Here is a 16,200-nt window from a genome sequence, read left to right as displayed (position 1 = left end):
TCTCTACACATGCTGTACAAGGGAAACTAAACTCGTCAAGTTCGCTGATTCCATTTCTTTTGCAACAGCTTCCGCCTAAGAGGTTTTTCTGTTGGTGAGGGTGAGCGACGCCAGTAGCTGCAGTGTTTAGTACACTAATTAAGGAGTGTTTGAACCAACTTCAATTCCGGAAAATAACGATAGAAAACGTGATATAAATAAATCATCATCATCTACAAAAGTTGTCCCCTATAGATCGTCCCACTCAACAGACGTGAAAAACGCATGAGACATGATCTCTTCTACGCCAGCACAACGACTGCCTGTATCCCCCCCCGGGTAGCACAGATGCATCAATCAGGAGTTTTTAGCAACAAAACACTCACCTAGCCTTTCTTGTGCATTTAGTTGGATTAACTAGAAAAAATTTCCCTGCACAGATGAACTAATTCAAAGAGATGTCTTTCTTACCTCTTCAATTAACGATTTCGCTGCTGGCGACAGTTCTACGGGTATGCTAAGAGGCAGATGAGAATGAACGCCATCTGGATGACAATCCTTGAAGCGCTGCACGTAAAAAATACGAGTGACCATTCATAGATAACACTTTTGATATTCCGCACCGCGCCAGTAAGAAGTTCAAATAAAATGACGCCAACGCTCCACCAGTCAGCCGCAGGTGTAGCCACAGGCATCCCTATCAATTCTACAAACAAAAAACGCGCCGAGCCTAGTCTCAATAGTTAACTATCGACTGTAGCTCACTCACCGGGTGCCACGTACAAATTTTCCACAGCCGTCTCCTGTATCGTTCTATCTATATTATCCCACGACCCAAAGTGCGTCAAAACGACGTCTCCTACAAGGGATGTACTAGGAGCGATTTCGTGCACACCTCTACTACGAAAAAAAAACCTCGATCATTCAAGAGAAGATTGCCTGGATGAAGATCCCTACGAAAGCGCGTTCATTAGACAGTCAAACGAACTGGCTCTCGCACCTCCATACTAATCCATTCATATGTAGCTGAGTCAGACAAACGACAACCTGTGCCACCCATCGAGCGATCTGTTCATCACTTATTCCTTGCGGAGGAGGCGGCTTCAATTTCTCGTTTGGATTTATTCCAGCGATTCCAGGACAGTAGCGCGTATCCGTGCCGTCTCCGTCTTTCGTTGCCGTAGCCGGCGGCTCGACTGCTCTACTCTTCGCCTCCTCTCTCACCGACTTAAGATGATCAGTGAGTCGGCCGTTGGTCACGTGCTCCAGTAGGACGTAGACGGCGCCTGACGTTTCGCAGTGACCGAAGACTTTTACCATGTGAGGACACTGAAACTGAGACAAAGAAAACTAGCTTTTTGTTTTGTTTTTCTCTTCTACTCACTGCCGCTCTGTTTCTGCTTCTTCGCGTTTCTTTCGGATTTCGTTTTTGACGACGCAAGGAAGCCGTCGGATTGTACAATTTATGTAGGCCCTAGAATATGACGTAGAGACTGGGGAATATTTAAAAAATCGTCCGTGCTCTCTGTTACTTTGATTACGTAAACATCATCAGTGCGTTTATTCTGCACAAGTTGAACCTTAGAAGAAACAAGAATCGATTCGAGATGAACTATTCGCGCGGAGCATACCTTATCAATAAGCCCCAAAACTTTAAAGTCATGTAGACGCAACGAAGCGGAATATTTCGGCGGCGTTTTCACAGTCGACGACGAAGAATCGAGTTCGTCAACGGAGGCAATGATCTTGGCGTCGCTATCGTCGTCAAGCGACACCTAAGGGGCCTTCATTGCTATTGAAAATACACTCAAATCTCAATCGCGTTCTACCTCGCTCTCGTTCAAGAGAAAGTGACGTTGAATAACTTCGGCTCTTTTTAGATATTGATTCGTTTTTCGTTTTACCATCTGTCGTCGAATGTCGCTCGGATCCTCTGAGAGCAAAGACGCTATAAGAAGGGGTTGGATGATTCGTTCTAACGTTACCTTGAACGCCGCCAAGTAGCATGTCCACTCCCTGTTTGTACAAGTCAAATGCTCGACGAAAATCCTGCTGCATTTCGCTATCGATAGCGTCGCGAATTAATTGACTCGATTGCGTGACATAGTCAACTTTGGGCAATTGAAGAGGAGTAATCTTTGGATCCATCTTCTCACCTTTACTATTGGCCGTCAAATCGTCAAATAATAAATTAGCTCCTCCGTCTACTTCCTCGTCTTTTTTCGGACTGTCGCTACTCTGAGGATGATCCCCTTCGATCGTCTCCGTCTCTTTGCAAGCGTCCGATTCTTCGTTTTTCTCCATTTCATCCAGAACGTCCGTCAGTTCGTGATCGGTCGTACTCAACGCTTTCTGCCACCAACTATCTCCGGCATCAAGCCCAGTCACATCACGTGACTCTGCCGTCGTCGCAGCAGGAGGTTCAGAAGAAACGTCAACAATATCTGACGTTAGAAGTGGAGTTTCTACTGGACTGAGACGACTACCGGTATCTTCTTCGACGGGACTCGCGCTTCCGGCTCTCTCCTCCTCTTCGCCTTCATTTCCTTCGTTGTCTGACGCGAGGGAAGTGACTTCGGACGGTTGCTTGTGAAGCCACGTGCCACCGAGCGGACTAACAATGCGTCCTGGTGTCCCACTCCCCTTTGGAGACCCCCACACCGTCACATCACCCGCCTCATTAATCAATAAGGACGGCAGAGACGGCATATCAATGTCGACGTCATCGCCGCCGCCCACAGCCAGCGGCACCGTCTCCCGCTGAAGAGAATCCATAGAATCACTCAAGAAGAGATTCTGTTTGCTTGCATCGCTTGCACTATTATCACGCCTTTCCACCGTGTCAATACTACCTGTAGTGACTGATGACAATATACTAGCGTCAGTCAACGTTCGCGGATGGGTGGGAATCAAATCGTCGTTGTTACTATCACTACCAGGGGCATCATTGAGATCAATTCGAGGCAATTCGGGTAGAGAGACTTCGTCGACGTCTCGCCTTCCAATCTCCTCCATTCCGGACTCGATTGACGTCAGCGATTCGGAACCGCCGCGTTTCACTACCTTTCCGCCCTTGAGGGAGAAGAATTCGTAAGGGAGCACGATAGTGGGCGTGGTCATCACCTCTAAGAACTTGAGAAGCGGTTCGCTTTCGCTTAGAATCGATTGACTGGCGGCGAATTGGAGCAGTTGAAGAGCGGCGACGCGTCGTTCTTCGATTACGCGTTCGTCGAAGCGATCTAGAAGGAGGGCAGAGTTGGTTTTAGCGCGCGTTCGTCGTGCGGCTTTTCTCACCGAAGTAGCGAGCTTTCACGAATGGCGGAAAGTCGCGCGGATCTTCGCTGCGTTTTTTGTAGACGTCGACGAGCTGCTTGCGAAGTTGTTGGAAATTGCTGAAGCGTTTCCACACGATTATCTGCTTCGAGGCGAGATCTTTAGTCTGGATTCTGCGCGAACGGGCGGCTTACTTCCGAATCGGTCAAATTCGTTCCGCTGTTCTTCGAAAAGACCTTTTAGAAGGCGCACATTCTATGTGTCATTCATTCGAAAAGGGGCCTCACTCACTCTTAGCGTAATTTTGTATGCCGTATGACCTTCTGGAGCGTGTGTGGGATCTGTGACGTCAAATAAGCGAACGGTGTCGCCGCTTTCCGACATTCTTATACTCTTTAACGCGCGCGTCCGCGACGTTACAACAGATCCCGAATAACAACATGGGACTGCTAACGATTCTGAAAAAAATGCGACAGAAAGAGAAAGAAGTGCGTCTTCTCATGCTGTAAGACGACACTCCGATTAATCTCGCAGCATTCGCCATCGCGCAAATGACGTAGAGGGCTCGACAACGCGGGAAAAACGACGATTCTCAAACGATTCAACGGCGAAGACATCAACACGATATCTCCGACGCTCGGATTCAACATCAAGACGTTCGAGCATAAAAAGTAAGTCGATTCCCGAACGACGCTAGCGTTCGATCGACTCGTTTCAGCTTCAAATTGAACGTATGGGACGTCGGAGGACAGAAATCGCTTCGTTCCTACTGGAGAAACTACTTCGAATCGACCGACGGCATCGTTTGGGTCGTCGATAGCGCCGATAAACGTCGATTGGACGACTGCAAGCGAGAACTTCACGGTCTTCTCAAGGAAGAGGCGAGTTGCGAGAAGACGAAAGTCGAATTTCCGGCTTTTTTAACGCGCGCTATACCTTTAGCGTCTTCTCGGCGCCACTCTTCTCGTTTTTGCCAACAAACAGGATCTCCCCGGCGCTTTGACTGGAGACGAAATTTGCGCGGCACTCGATTTGAATTCAATTAGGGCTCACCATTGGAATATAGAGCGATGTAGTGCAGTGACAGGAGAGAATTTGCTGACCGGCATAGACTGGATTATAGACGACATAGCTTCGAGAATATTTACCCTCGATTAATTATCATTAGTACGTACAAAAAAGGGGTTCTTGGCATTAGCTAGGCAGTGCTCCCATACTTTTGATTCCAGTCCTGGTACGCTTTTAAAGTGCTTCCGCTTACGCTTGGTCGGATCCGCTTGAGAGAAGTCTGAAAGTCGCTAAAATTGATTTTTCTCACCTGTTATTCAAGTCAAAAATTTCATCGTAAGATATTCTTGTTCTGTCTGACCTCGTTGGCCGGCACGTGACGAATCATGTTCGAATCTAAACCTAGTAGAAAACACGTGACTCTGTTATTCTGACGTTTCAACGTTGACTCACCTCGTAGCGGACCCATGGCTGCGTCTCGTGCTAAGGCGTTCATGTCGCTACCGGAATACCCATCCGTAAGCCTTTGAAACAACAATAAGAATCAATAAAAGAAGGGACATTCTACCTCGCAAGAGCGGCAAAGTCTCTTTCCGTCAAATCTGATCCCTCTCTGAGCAGTTTCTCCAAAAGAAGTTTTCTCGTCTACATTGCGTTATAATAATACACAGAACAAATTGCTGTTGTTTAACCAACTGCGTAGTCTGGAAGTGGAATGTATACCCTTTTGACTAGACGCCTAAAAATACATTGACATTGACAATTATTAGTTTTGCTGATTACCTTAGAGCTGCATCGTCTATGTCTTGGGGCCTGTTTGTTGCTCCCATCAATATAACGCGATCTTGATGAGTAGAACTCAACTAAAAAGGACCATCGTTTTAATTAATTAATTAACCAAAGCACGTGCAAATTCTTACTCCATCAAAACTAATGAGAAATTCCGTTTTAACTCTTCGCATTGCTTCGTGCTCGTTTTCCTTTCTCTCTGACAACAGCGAGTCTATTTCGTCTAAAACGCTCGCATTGCGCATTAGAGCCAATAGTCATCACGGAAATAATTTTACCAATAAATATAACGCTTGGTTGGAGCCTTTGTGCCATTATGAAGAGAGCCTTTACAAGTTTTTCTCCTTCTCCAAGCTGAGCAAAACGTTTTCTTTACACGTGTGATAGATAATTTGCTACCGCTCCTGTTACCCATTTTGACGTTATGGTAGAAGCACTGATGTTAAAGAAAGTAGCTGTTGACTCCGTGGCAACGGCTTTAGCCTGGAATCAAATAAAAAAAGAAAGGTTTCTCTGACAATGCACATGTGTACCAGCATGGTTTTTCCATTTCCTGGAGGACCAAAAAGAAGAATTCCACGTGCAGGAGAACGGAGACCCGTAAAAAGCTAGAAAAAGAAATCTTTGTTGATTGTCTCAATGTGTCCGCTCGTTATACTTCCGGTCGTTGAGCAGGCAAAATGACCATTTCCTGAAGACTTTCTTTGGCCAAATGAAGGCCAGCTAAAGACCTCAAAATATATCCTCAAACAATCAATATTCACACGCAGCACTATACCTATGTCATCCCAGCTGACAGCCAGCGATCTGTTCATTAATTATTTAATCAGATGAAATATCGAAAAAGAAGAATTGCTTACGTACCTGTCAATAATTTCGTTTTTGAGTAAGTCAACTAGCTTAGGGTCAACTCCAGGCACAGCAAAATCATTCTTAGGAGATGACTGCGACTACAATCAGTCCAAAAATAGAAGAAGAACTCCTATGCCTTCCTACTCACCGTTGAGTTGGAACGCTTGGTGGGTGGATGCACATGCAAAGGCTCTTTGCTTGGGGGAGGATGAGCGCGAGGTACCTTCGCCTGGACGACGTACTTGGGACTTTTTCTGGGACGCAATGACGGTGGTGGAAGTACATCCACCGGAGTACTAGTAGACATTTCTTTCTCTAAACAAAGACACGATGATCTAAGTGCTTCCTGTAGGGATATGCACTGACTGAGTTCTGCTATGCGTTCGTGGACGTTTTCCAAATTCCCCATCATCTTCTCACACAATGACTCCGTTTTTTCTCTCTCGCTTCCCGTCACTAAAAGAGATGATTTATGACGTAGACATTTTAGTACTGTACCTTCTTTGGGAACGTCGATTCCAATTCCCTTAATCAATTCGTCCATTCCAGCTTGATACAAGCGAACGGCTCTTTCTCTCCAATGCCCATGCGATTCCTTGCTCGCTTGCTCTTCCAATTTCAGGGCTTCGTCCACGTACTTGAAGGCGGTCTTGTGATGTTTCATTCTCTGTTTTACGGCTGGATGAAGACTGGTGCCGCCGCCGGCTTGCAGAGAGAGCGATCCGAGGCTAGACGGCACCGAATCGGCGGCGCCGTTCGAAGGACGAGCGTCGTCTGATGACATCGATGCGAAGAATCGTTTTAATATTGTCTTGGAGTAAATTGCCGTGCAGATGAATAGGGCTAGAGCAAGTGTGCTGACTGCGAACACGACGAAATCGTCGTCGCGAGAGAATGACGTCATGTAGGTTAAGCACGCTAAAGGTTGCTTTATTCAGCGCACGTGCACGCTCTCGTGCACACGCACACGCTGCCAGCACACCTGCTGTAATTGCTTTCTGGTGCAGTCTGGCGTGATCTAGATTGTCCGGAGAAATCGAGTAGCTGAACGCTAGCTTATCTATCTGTTGGCACATTGTGGTTTCGCGTCTGGTTGGTTGTTTTCCAACAGTCTGTACAAATAAACAGGAGCCCCTCTGCCAAAAGCGTCAGTGCGTAGCCGCAACGGAAGCTATTATACACCGCTGATAAATAAACCGCGAAATGTGCTCCAGTGGTTTGTTGTTGCTATGTTTATTCGAACTGTTACGTCAATGTTATTAGCCCAATGCAAACGTCCTGTATCTGACAAAAAAAAGTATAGAGAACCTATCATATAAATCCAACTAGAAACAATTCCTTACAAATTATTAGACTCCTCGTAATAAATCTACAGTATAAACTTCCCATCTAGTAAGTTCAACCATTGCGACAACTGAATGGCGGTCATGCATATTTCTAGTAGTAAATTCAGCTATCCATTTCATAGAGCTGTCTCAATACAAGCTCCTAAAAACGAGTCATTAGACAAGCCAGCCTAGCAAAGCCTCTTTCATTCCATACTTGTCTTCTCAGTTTTCTGATTACGGGCTTCTGCAGATGGCAATCGAGCCATGGCAGTTGAAGTGAACGTGGCTATCTGCGACGAGTCGCCTGGCCCCTGCAATTGCTCAAAGATTCCAGAGTCGTCTTTGTTCATCTGAAAGGGGCGAGCCGCCGCAATCTTCCCCGCCTCCGACGCGTGCCGGCTTCGATCAGCATCAGAGGAATAGATTGAATCGCGACTACTACTGAGCGACTTTCGCGAGAGAAATCGCGCCTTCGCAAAGAGGCACTTATTCGAAGGCTTCGAATCAAGATATATAGCTTGAGTCCTAGGGGGGGAGGGAGGAAAAAAATAGATGCAATTTTATTCTCACTTCACAGCGTTATCAAACTGACTTGACAGCCAAAGCCAGAGGATTCAAAGACACGGGAAATTGACTGATCTGCAAACAGGCGCTGCTCGCCTTTGGTCCTCTCGCCCGCGTCATCAACTTCCCGTTGGCATAAATCTTATAACCGAGAATTCGATGTCCATTGTTCAAGCCCTTTGCGTCCAACCTCAACATCGACCAATAATTGAACGAAATACGCCCGTCGGCGGTCGGAACTTACTCGACAGGTTTCCACTCGACCAACAGAGAGTCCGCATCTTCGGTCAATTTGACGTCGAGCGGACTATCCGGCGGACAGGTGGCGCCGGGAGTTCGCACAGGAGACGGTGGGGCACTAAACGTAGGCATGCGATGATTCTCCCCGCCGTCGTCCGTCTCGATTCCACTGCTGGAGGTAACGCTGCTCTGCTTGTCAATGTCAACCGCGTCGACCGCCGAGGTTTCCGCCCCCAGTCGCGCCGTTGTTATAGATGACACACCACCACCATCACCACCACCACCAGTGTTCGTCAATTTGTTCAAGGCTTCGACCAAGCGACGCGGCAACGCGTTTCCCCCCACTGGCGGGCAATCGCTCCTGTGGGAACCGGAATTGTTGACGGGGGTCATGCATACGCTTTGCACTATTTCGAACCTGTACTTGACGGGGACGGACGGTTCCGAGTCAATTGTTTTGCAGCGGGTTCTATAGAAACATCTATTAGGAATCACAACAGGACTTGGCTAAAGACATTAGGTGTGGGGAGACTCTCTGAAAAGGCCGGGTGGCAGTCAAAGCAGCGGCAGCGCGGCTAACGTCGCCTGGCCTTTATCTGCGGAAACGGCAATCATTCGGCCTTTAGCGCTTTCCGTGCAGATGTCTGGCTTTAAGCATTTTAGCCTATATTGTTTTCAAAGTCGTTTCGGAGGGGTCTCGACGGAACTATTTAGAAAGTCTGCTCTCGGGCAATGAATGGGAACTGACGCCACGCGCCCAACGCTACTACTAAAATGCGTGGCATCCCTAGCGAAGCACGGAGTGCACGAAATTTAGCCAGATTTAATAACGGGGACCCCCCAAAAAAACCGCCAGCCGTTCGTGCTTCGCATGCCTGCTCGTGCGATGCACGCTTACCTGACGACTATTTCGTTGTCTCGATCGGGTTCGACTTCGAATAGGACGACGTGCGAGACGAATGGACCTTCGACTAGCGCTTCCAATTGGCCATTGAGGAACACCTTGTAGCCGAGCACCTTGAAACCATTGTTACAATCTCCGGAATCCAACCTAACCACGCGGACACAAGACGATGAGCAGAGAATTTAAATATCGTAAATATCCCGCCGGCGCAGTTCCTGCCTATTCATTCATTCATTTATTCATAGAGAGAAGAAGTAGAGGAGAAAGGTTGGGCCAAAAACGGGGGAGACATGTCTCGCGCAAACTAAATAAAGCCTTTGGATCCTTTCCCACGCTACTACGAAACGGGAACCCTAAGTTCATTTCGACTCGGTCTCGTATCCCAGGGAGTCAAACACGGGAGACCGTGTTCTAGAGTCAATACAATCAAGGGACCCCCAATTACAGAAAAGCGCCAATCGGGCGCGTAGCTCCCGCCCGCAATCTGCTCGACGACCTACCTGACGGGTGTCCACAGAACGTAAACGCCGTTTCCAAAGGCGCCCGATACGACGACGTTCGCTGGCGCGTCGGGCCCGGAAGTCGGCAGGACGCCGCCTAAACGGGACGAATAGCAGATAAATGATCGTGTTGTTAGGAGTAACGATCGAAACAAACTTCGGCCAACGCGCCGCGACGTCGAAAATGTGACGTGCGTAATTTGCACATTAGGGCGCCCCATTTGCGCGCGAGAGGGGGGGGCGTCGTGATTGGGTATAGGATGTAATTAGGCTAATTACCCGCGCGTGCTCGTGTAAGTCGATCCGGCTCCCTGGACGTAAGGATGCTCGACGACTTTTGTCGTTTTGGCGAACTCGAAGGAAATGTCGGAACTGTAATCGTTGCGGTTGTCGCTACGGACTGTTCCGCACGGAAATTGCTGCCTACGACCTTCGCATCCGACGACATGCAAAGTGAGTTCATATCATGAATATCGTCTTGGCAGCTGCCGGTACGACGAGTCGAATTCGAACAAGAACTTTTCTCACGCTCGCGTGCGTCGAGCAAACCGCTGACTCGTGCCAGACCTTCGCGGGCGCGACGCAATTCGATTTCGCGCTTCTTGCCGCGTTTCACGTCGCGCGCTCGTTTCTCGGCGAGAGGCGCGCGCTGTTTCAAGGCAATTCGAACGGTCGGTCCGTCGACGACGTCGAGCAGGTCCTGCACGCACTTGAACGCCAGAAGGGGTCGGTCGAGACTGACCAACGTCAAATGATCCGTCTCCCCACTTAGCCCACAGGCGCGCCCAATTTCCTCCTATAGAGTCAAACACGGCGATTAGCCACGCTCGTCTACCGTATGGCAAATTGTGCGGGAAACCAACGAACCGTGACTCGTTTCCACGATTCGGCGCCGACGATCGGCAGATCGCGCCCACTGTCGTTTCCGATTGTAAACCATCCGCGCCCGTCCGTTTGAAGCGACAGTCGCAGCGGCGACGAACTGCCGCCAATCGCTTGGTAGACGACGAGGATTCTACGTTGCGAGCGCATCGGGAGCGCGAACCAAACTGACGCACATCGAACGCGACGCGACGGTTATTCAAATCGACTGTGAGAGCCCAGCGGGGGGAGGAGAACCACCTGCGCTTTATATAACCTGCGCGTATATGTATGCGCTCATTCGTCTGTCTGCACGAGATTTGTTTGCTCCGCCCTAATCGAATAAATAAACGAGCAAGATGTATCAGGTTACGCCTCTTAGCGATGACGCGCTTCCGTCGGCGTTCAAGGAGACCGAAACGAGTGAGGAGGCGGAAGATGATGTCATACGTAACGATTCCGCGAGAAAACGTAGATCATAACAATGCACGCCCACGAACACATTCACGCCCACTTATTAGTTACGAAACTGTACCAAAATCTTGAAACGGAGTCTTGTCGCCGGTTTTGCGATGACGACGACACGCGCCTTCCAAATCGTCCATTCGGATGCCTCGAACCTGATCACGTGTCGTCGCTTCCGTGCCGTCCCGGATGCTTTCACGCACGCACGCGAGCGCGGCAACGCGACATATTTCGCGCAAATCGCTACCGGAATAGCCGTCCGTCACGAGCGACAAGCGCTTCAAATCGACGTCATCGTCGCATTTTTCCTTCGCAAGAATCACTTTGAGAATGGCAAGTCGCTGTTGGGAGTCGGGAAGTCCGACTTGAAATCGCAAAGGCATGCGACGTAAAATCGCCGGATCGACGTCCTCTGGACGATTCGTTGCGCCGAGGATGACTATCCGGGCGGCTGGATCCGATTCCAATCCGTCCCAGAGGCTCATGAAAATTGCTTTCATCATCGCCGTGGTTTCGTGATCCGAGTGCTGTCGATAGCGCAGAAAGGCGTCGATCTCGTCCACAAATATCACGACAGGTTGAATGATATTTGCCAGGGAAAAGACGGCGGAGACGAGTTTTTGCGATTCCCCGTACCATTTGTCGCCGAGAGAAGACAGCTGCAAATTTAGGAAATGACAACCGATTTCCTTTGCCAGCGCTTTAGCCAGCATCGTTTTTCCACACCCAGGCGGCCCGTAGAGAAGGACGCCCCGCGGAGGAGCCAATAGGGTCGATCCTTCGAATAAACGGTGGTGAGATAGTGGCAGTATGACGTCATCTTTTAGCGCTTCGATGACGTCATCGAGTCCACCAATTTCTGTCCACGTCGTCGCGATGAGCGACGTGTCGATCAGATCGGAGGCGACGGCGAGTTCGTATTCGGTGAGCGCGCGCACGTTCTTGATGCCCAGTTTGTCGAGAATCGTCTTCGCTTGCCGTTCCGCCGTCGCTCGGCCTCTTCGAGCTGGATCGAGATAACGGAGGAACCATCGGAGGCTGTAGAAGAGAGCGACGTTGGTCGCGGCGAACGCGCCGAAGCGAATCACGTCGGACGCGTTGATTCGCCTTAGCATCGAGCTCGCGCGTTTCCGCCGCCGCTAATTAGGTGACTTCGAATGTCCTGACTCCTTGGAGACGGACGAAACAACTCAAACACGCGGAAAAAACAGTGTTCGCCGTTTGGAGCACGTGGCGGCGCAAAATTGACCCCCGGATGTGATGCATAGAAAAAAGACATACCGGTATACGTTATAAACACCAGCTAGCTTGCTTTTTTTTCTGTCATAAACACCAACTCAGCTTGCTTTTTATGTCGGTTTTTTTTTTAATTTTCTTCTTCTTCCTTTTGTCCACTTTCCCTTCTTAGATCTTCATTTTTCACCGGATTAAGATTGTACACAAATGATGCACAAACTACAACCAATACAGCCAATGCAGTAAACAGGTCCAAAGGCGAGTTGAATAAAATGTAAGAAACAAACGTAGTTAGCAAAATTTCAATAGCATTTGCAAACGACTTCAAAATTGAATTCAACGACTTGAGAAAAACACTTGTGACAAGGCCAGTCGTAGCACTATTGACAATAATACCAATGACGATTGGATGACCTATAGATTGAATGCTCTTCCATTGAAAAACGCTAACAAAATCGCCTTTGAAAACGAGAAAGAGCAGGTTGCACAGAATCGAATTCAAATACATAAACACATTCTGCACCATTAATGGAGCTGACTGATTGGCTGTGCTAGCTTTCCCCTTCAGTAAATATTCATTATAAACTGAGGCAAAGCAGGAGCATAAGCCTTGAACTGCCATCAATAGAAAAGCAGTAGCAATGTTTGGAGTGAGTAGAGGATGCAAAGTACCATCCTTATTATCATCCTTATCCTCATTGTCCTTGCCATTGTGTAAAGAGGTGTCTTTTTTGACCCATTTTTGATAGCCAATTTCTTTGATAATACATCCAATTGTCAGCAAAACAAGAGACGACCACTGCATCATAGTCAGTCGTTTTCTAAATAAACACTAAAAGGTCAAACAATGTCAATTAATTAAATAATTAACTAAAAGCCAAGAGAGTACAACCTGATAGACAAAGCCCATCATAACAACGCGCAATTGAAGTAGAACGAAATACGTCGTCGGGTCGTAATTCGCCAAATTGATGAAGGACAAATTGTTGAACAAGCAGTAGAGAAGCGCGGGAACAAAGTACAAGGCACCCACTGAGATTAATTATTGACAATAGACGCGATCGATCCATTATAATAACGTACACTTTCTATGTTTCACAACTTCTTGGACGAGTTCTCCTACAGAGGAACTAAAAGCCCACGAGACCGGAAGTCATATGAACGATTGTCGAAAGCGCTCTCTTTCTGACCTTTTCGCATACAACGCGGTCGCTGCAACGAGTTTTACGCACTCTACGACTAGAACGACCGTCGTGGGATTGTACAAAAACGATCCGCTTTCCTTTCGCGACAGCGCGACGAGAATTCCTGCATAGTGCAAGGAAACAGAAATATTAAAATGAATGGTATTGACCGGTATTTTATCCCGGAACGTTTTGCTGCGGGATTGTGGCGACCGAAAAGTGTGCCCTTGCGGGCTTCGAAAAGCAATCTTACCGTGATTGGTTCCAAGGAGTGTGTATAGAAAAAAGGTGAAAGCTCCTTTAGCGTCGGGAAAAACGGCCGGACACGGCATTATCCAGATTCGTAGTTACAAGCGTGCGTGTTCTATCCTAGGCCTCGAGGATCCAGCCCGTTGCTTCGCCTAACGCGCGCGACGCGTTACCCTGTCCACAAGAGACTAACGCGTCGCGCGCGTTAGGCGAAGCAACGGCTGGAGCCTAGTTCTATCCCGGATGCCAATGAAGCTTAGCCAGCGCGCGGTACTAACGAAAACAAATGGACGACGAAGAGTTGCACGCCTTGGCTGTTCAGGAGATTTTGGAGGAAACGAAACGCGGAAAGATTCGCGCCGAAGTTGCGGGATCGCTAGGCTGGCGAAAGTGCCCCATTGGCAAAGCCAACAAACGGTTCCTAGGCAATCTTGTCCTAAGTGCCGCGTCGGATCGCGCGAGAGCAAACAAACCCAAGCAAAGAGACGAAAAAAGGGAAGATAAGGTAACGCAGTCAACTTCGGAGTCCGAAAGTCGACTGAAAACGTCTATGGACGAGTGTAAGCGAGAAGATCGTAAACGAAGACACAGCACTCGTAGCGAAAAATCGTCAGACACTAGAAAGCGTAAGAAAGATAAAAAAGACGAGCGAACATAATTCTTATCACCTTTTTTATTATCATCTTTTTAATTAAATAAAATGAATTGGTTAATTAAAGTAGTGGCGTGATGTGGCGTGATACTCCCATAGATGATGGCGTGACAATAACGTCTCCCAGTAAAGTACTCTTGTTGCAAGCATTTTGGAGATTGAACGCGTACGTGACTTGGAAACATTTTGACCGGAAAACAAAGACGCAGGGGGGGGGGGGGGGGGGGGGTCTATTTTTTTGAAGGTATAATGTGAAGTCCCCATGACATCATTGAAAGGAACTGTAATTGCATTGAGTGCTGGTATATTTGGTCCGGCGAGAGGAAACTCTGCCAGTACCAAGCACGTCCTGTGACGAGAAAAAAAACGGTCTGTTTTTGTTCGATGATGTTCACATCTGTCGTTGTCTTTTGTATCTATTTCCTGCTCTACTCCAATCCGTTTCAGTTCTCCAGACGTCAAGACGCCGAAAACGTCATCACTTCCCTTCCGAATTATTCGATGGACGTCACTACGTCACTGCCAGTGGCAGCAAGAATCGTTACAGCGGCAAGAAAACGGTTCATCTGGTGCGATTCCTCACCCGGACGCCTTCAGATCGCTTGCTATCCTTATCACGATGTAATGAGATTGCTTTTTCTTGACGTCATCTGATAACCGTATACGGCTGCGTTTCTTTTAGGCGAATCTGTTGCTCTCCTCCTCCTCTGCAGGCAATAATAAATCGTCATTCTACTCCACGTTTGATTTCAACAGCGGCGGTCAATCGTACCTGGCTCCGCTCGCCGTCCTCGGTTGTTTCCTCATTGCTCCCACATCTGTCACAGCGTGTTGGCTCCGCTTGGCTCGCGAGGTGCCGTCGTGGAAGCGACGCTTGTCGACGTTTCTTCCTCCATTTGTTCTAGTTTCCGCATTTGTGCTATCGAAGCAAGTGCGATACTCGTTGAACGCCGAAGAGCGAGAGCACAACGTTCACGTCGACTGGACGTGGTTCATCACACACGGGCCCAATCATCCTATCCTCCAACTGATATCGTGGGCGGCTTGTTTCTTTTCAGCTGCAATCGGTATCGTCATCATAGTGGTCTACTACACTGTTGGACTTCAGCAATTCTCCTTAACAGAGCAGTGCTACCTGAATCTTTTCATTTCGTCCGGATTCAAGCATCTGGTGTTGATTAGCGGTCAAATAATTGCCGGAAACGACGCGAATTGGTGTAAGGCGGTGGGGGCGAGTTTGCATTATTTTTCCTTGTGCAGTTTCGCCTGGTCTGGTGTGATGGCGTGGAGATGGACTTTTGGTCAGACTTTTGGACTGACACCAGAACAAACGATTCGTCTATACACGAGATATTGCCTCTACGCGTGGATCCTTCCTTTTTTGATCGTTGCCGATTGCTTGATGTTGGAGATGCAGGACAATGAACACGACGTGTATGGAGGCAAGAATTGCTTTATTGTGGACAGATACGAAATGAGAAGAGCGTTTCTCGTTCCCGTCACTGTTGTGATGCTGTTCAACATATTTTGTTTTCTGTATCTCGCTTATATGCTGCGTTCCGCCGGACGAAAAAATTTGTGCCCTTTTTGGAAAGAAATGTGGGTAAACGCGAGAGCGTTTTCCGCTCTGGGACTGGCCACTTGGTTGGGTTGTCTTGGAGACATTGCTCACTTGTACTGGTTGTCAATGCCGTTTATCTTGTTGCAGAGTCTTCAGGAGATTTTCTTGCTTCTGTCAACGATGATCAGTAATCTCAACCGGTACGTTGCTGCTGTGAGAATTAGAATGTTGGTTTGGCTTGGTCACTGGCAACAACTGTTCGAAGAAGCTGAATCACACACGGGTAGTACCGCACTGTATCCAGATGAAGAAGATGATGAAAGGGAATTTTCATCATCCTCTGGATGGATTGCTGGCACATGATGATAAACTTTCTGCCTGCTGCTAGAAGAAGAGCTGCTGATCGATAGAACATCGACGGTGCCTTGCTGCTTCGTAGTTTCATAGCATGCTGCTACTACAGCTTGCAGTGCTGAATGTATATAAATTGCAGCTGCCTATATAAGAAATAATATATTACCTCTCTTTATTTCCCGGATTGTTTGGTCAACTTCC

The 16,200-nt window shown here is 48.1% G+C and overlaps 7 protein-coding genes across 9 annotated transcripts; 2 read left to right on the top strand and 5 right to left on the bottom strand.

Moving 5' to 3' along the window:
* Positions 1 to 138: 138 nt before the first annotated feature.
* LOC136188962 (ribosomal protein S6 kinase delta-1-like) lies at positions 139 to 4,137 on the bottom strand. Of its 2 annotated transcripts, none has more exons than XM_065976786.1 (16): positions 3,544 to 4,137; positions 3,447 to 3,488; positions 3,274 to 3,397; positions 3,103 to 3,218; positions 1,965 to 3,051; positions 1,809 to 1,912; positions 1,611 to 1,754; positions 1,512 to 1,559; positions 1,364 to 1,453; positions 980 to 1,314; positions 895 to 932; positions 749 to 838; positions 603 to 685; positions 451 to 546; positions 366 to 396; positions 139 to 302 (listed from the first exon to the last, which is right to left on the bottom strand). In XM_065976786.1, exons 1-16 carry the CDS (start codon positions 3,634 to 3,636, stop codon positions 229 to 231), a joined length of 2,595 nt encoding a protein of 864 aa, XP_065832858.1. In that variant the 5' UTR covers positions 3,637 to 4,137; the 3' UTR covers positions 139 to 228. The 2 variants fall into 2 exon arrangements, with proteins under 2 accessions (XP_065832858.1, XP_065832859.1); XM_065976787.1 differs by having other exon boundaries at positions 3,274 to 3,394.
* Positions 2,961 to 4,449, top strand: LOC136188969 (ADP-ribosylation factor-like protein 2). Its single transcript, XM_065976796.1, has 4 exons — positions 2,961 to 3,757; positions 3,813 to 3,923; positions 3,971 to 4,133; positions 4,195 to 4,449. Exons 1-4 carry the CDS (start codon positions 3,693 to 3,695, stop codon positions 4,408 to 4,410), a joined length of 555 nt encoding a protein of 184 aa, XP_065832868.1. The 5' UTR covers positions 2,961 to 3,692; the 3' UTR covers positions 4,411 to 4,449.
* LOC136188965 (spastin-like) lies at positions 4,347 to 6,804 on the bottom strand. 2 transcript variants are annotated; one of them, XM_065976790.1, is made up of 16 exons: positions 6,400 to 6,804; positions 6,268 to 6,357; positions 6,050 to 6,216; positions 5,914 to 5,999; positions 5,828 to 5,856; positions 5,708 to 5,772; positions 5,583 to 5,657; positions 5,461 to 5,532; positions 5,328 to 5,403; positions 5,181 to 5,272; positions 5,044 to 5,123; positions 4,957 to 4,999; positions 4,829 to 4,905; positions 4,714 to 4,784; positions 4,622 to 4,662; positions 4,347 to 4,570 (listed from the first exon to the last, which is right to left on the bottom strand). In XM_065976790.1, exons 1-16 carry the CDS (start codon positions 6,683 to 6,685, stop codon positions 4,451 to 4,453), a joined length of 1,470 nt encoding a protein of 489 aa, XP_065832862.1. In that variant the 5' UTR covers positions 6,686 to 6,804; the 3' UTR covers positions 4,347 to 4,450. The 2 variants fall into 2 exon arrangements, with proteins under 2 accessions (XP_065832862.1, XP_065832863.1); XM_065976791.1 differs by having other exon boundaries at positions 5,914 to 5,993.
* Positions 6,805 to 7,118: 314 nt separating this feature from the next.
* Positions 7,119 to 10,639, bottom strand: LOC136188964 (uncharacterized). Its single transcript, XM_065976789.1, has 9 exons — positions 10,305 to 10,639; positions 9,717 to 10,233; positions 9,438 to 9,534; positions 8,932 to 9,084; positions 8,452 to 8,502; positions 8,038 to 8,394; positions 7,822 to 7,983; positions 7,444 to 7,754; positions 7,119 to 7,389 (listed from the first exon to the last, which is right to left on the bottom strand). The coding sequence occupies exons 1-9, from the start codon at positions 10,467 to 10,469 to the stop codon at positions 7,364 to 7,366; spliced, it is 1,839 nt and encodes a 612-aa protein (XP_065832861.1). The 5' UTR covers positions 10,470 to 10,639; the 3' UTR covers positions 7,119 to 7,363.
* Positions 10,640 to 10,722: 83 nt separating this feature from the next.
* Positions 10,723 to 11,881, bottom strand: LOC136188968 (outer mitochondrial transmembrane helix translocase-like). Its single transcript, XM_065976795.1, has one exon. The coding sequence runs from the start codon at positions 11,876 to 11,878 to the stop codon at positions 10,820 to 10,822; it is 1,059 nt and encodes a 352-aa protein (XP_065832867.1). The 5' UTR covers positions 11,879 to 11,881; the 3' UTR covers positions 10,723 to 10,819.
* A 210-nt stretch (positions 11,882 to 12,091) lies between these two features.
* Positions 12,092 to 13,580, bottom strand: LOC136188967 (UDP-galactose transporter senju-like). The gene is made up of 5 exons (XM_065976794.1): positions 13,437 to 13,580; positions 13,190 to 13,307; positions 13,083 to 13,129; positions 12,892 to 13,031; positions 12,092 to 12,831 (listed from the first exon to the last, which is right to left on the bottom strand). Exons 1-5 carry the CDS (start codon positions 13,513 to 13,515, stop codon positions 12,130 to 12,132), a joined length of 1,086 nt encoding a protein of 361 aa, XP_065832866.1. The 5' UTR covers positions 13,516 to 13,580; the 3' UTR covers positions 12,092 to 12,129.
* Positions 13,581 to 14,435: 855 nt separating this feature from the next.
* LOC136189694 (adhesion G-protein coupled receptor G6-like) lies at positions 14,436 to 16,176 on the top strand. The gene is made up of 2 exons (XM_065977724.1): positions 14,436 to 14,705; positions 14,767 to 16,176. The coding sequence occupies exons 1-2, from the start codon at positions 14,469 to 14,471 to the stop codon at positions 16,006 to 16,008; spliced, it is 1,479 nt and encodes a 492-aa protein (XP_065833796.1). The 5' UTR covers positions 14,436 to 14,468; the 3' UTR covers positions 16,009 to 16,176.
* The last annotated feature ends 24 nt before the right edge of the window (positions 16,177 to 16,200 follow it).

The sequence above is a fragment of the Oscarella lobularis genome, chromosome 7, assembly GCF_947507565.1.
Source record: "Oscarella lobularis chromosome 7, ooOscLobu1.1, whole genome shotgun sequence".
In the NCBI taxonomy this organism is placed as follows: domain Eukaryota; kingdom Metazoa; phylum Porifera; class Homoscleromorpha; order Homosclerophorida; family Oscarellidae; genus Oscarella; species Oscarella lobularis.
Note: the sequence above shows the minus strand (reverse complement) of the source record. Positions and strands in the feature narration are given on the sequence as shown.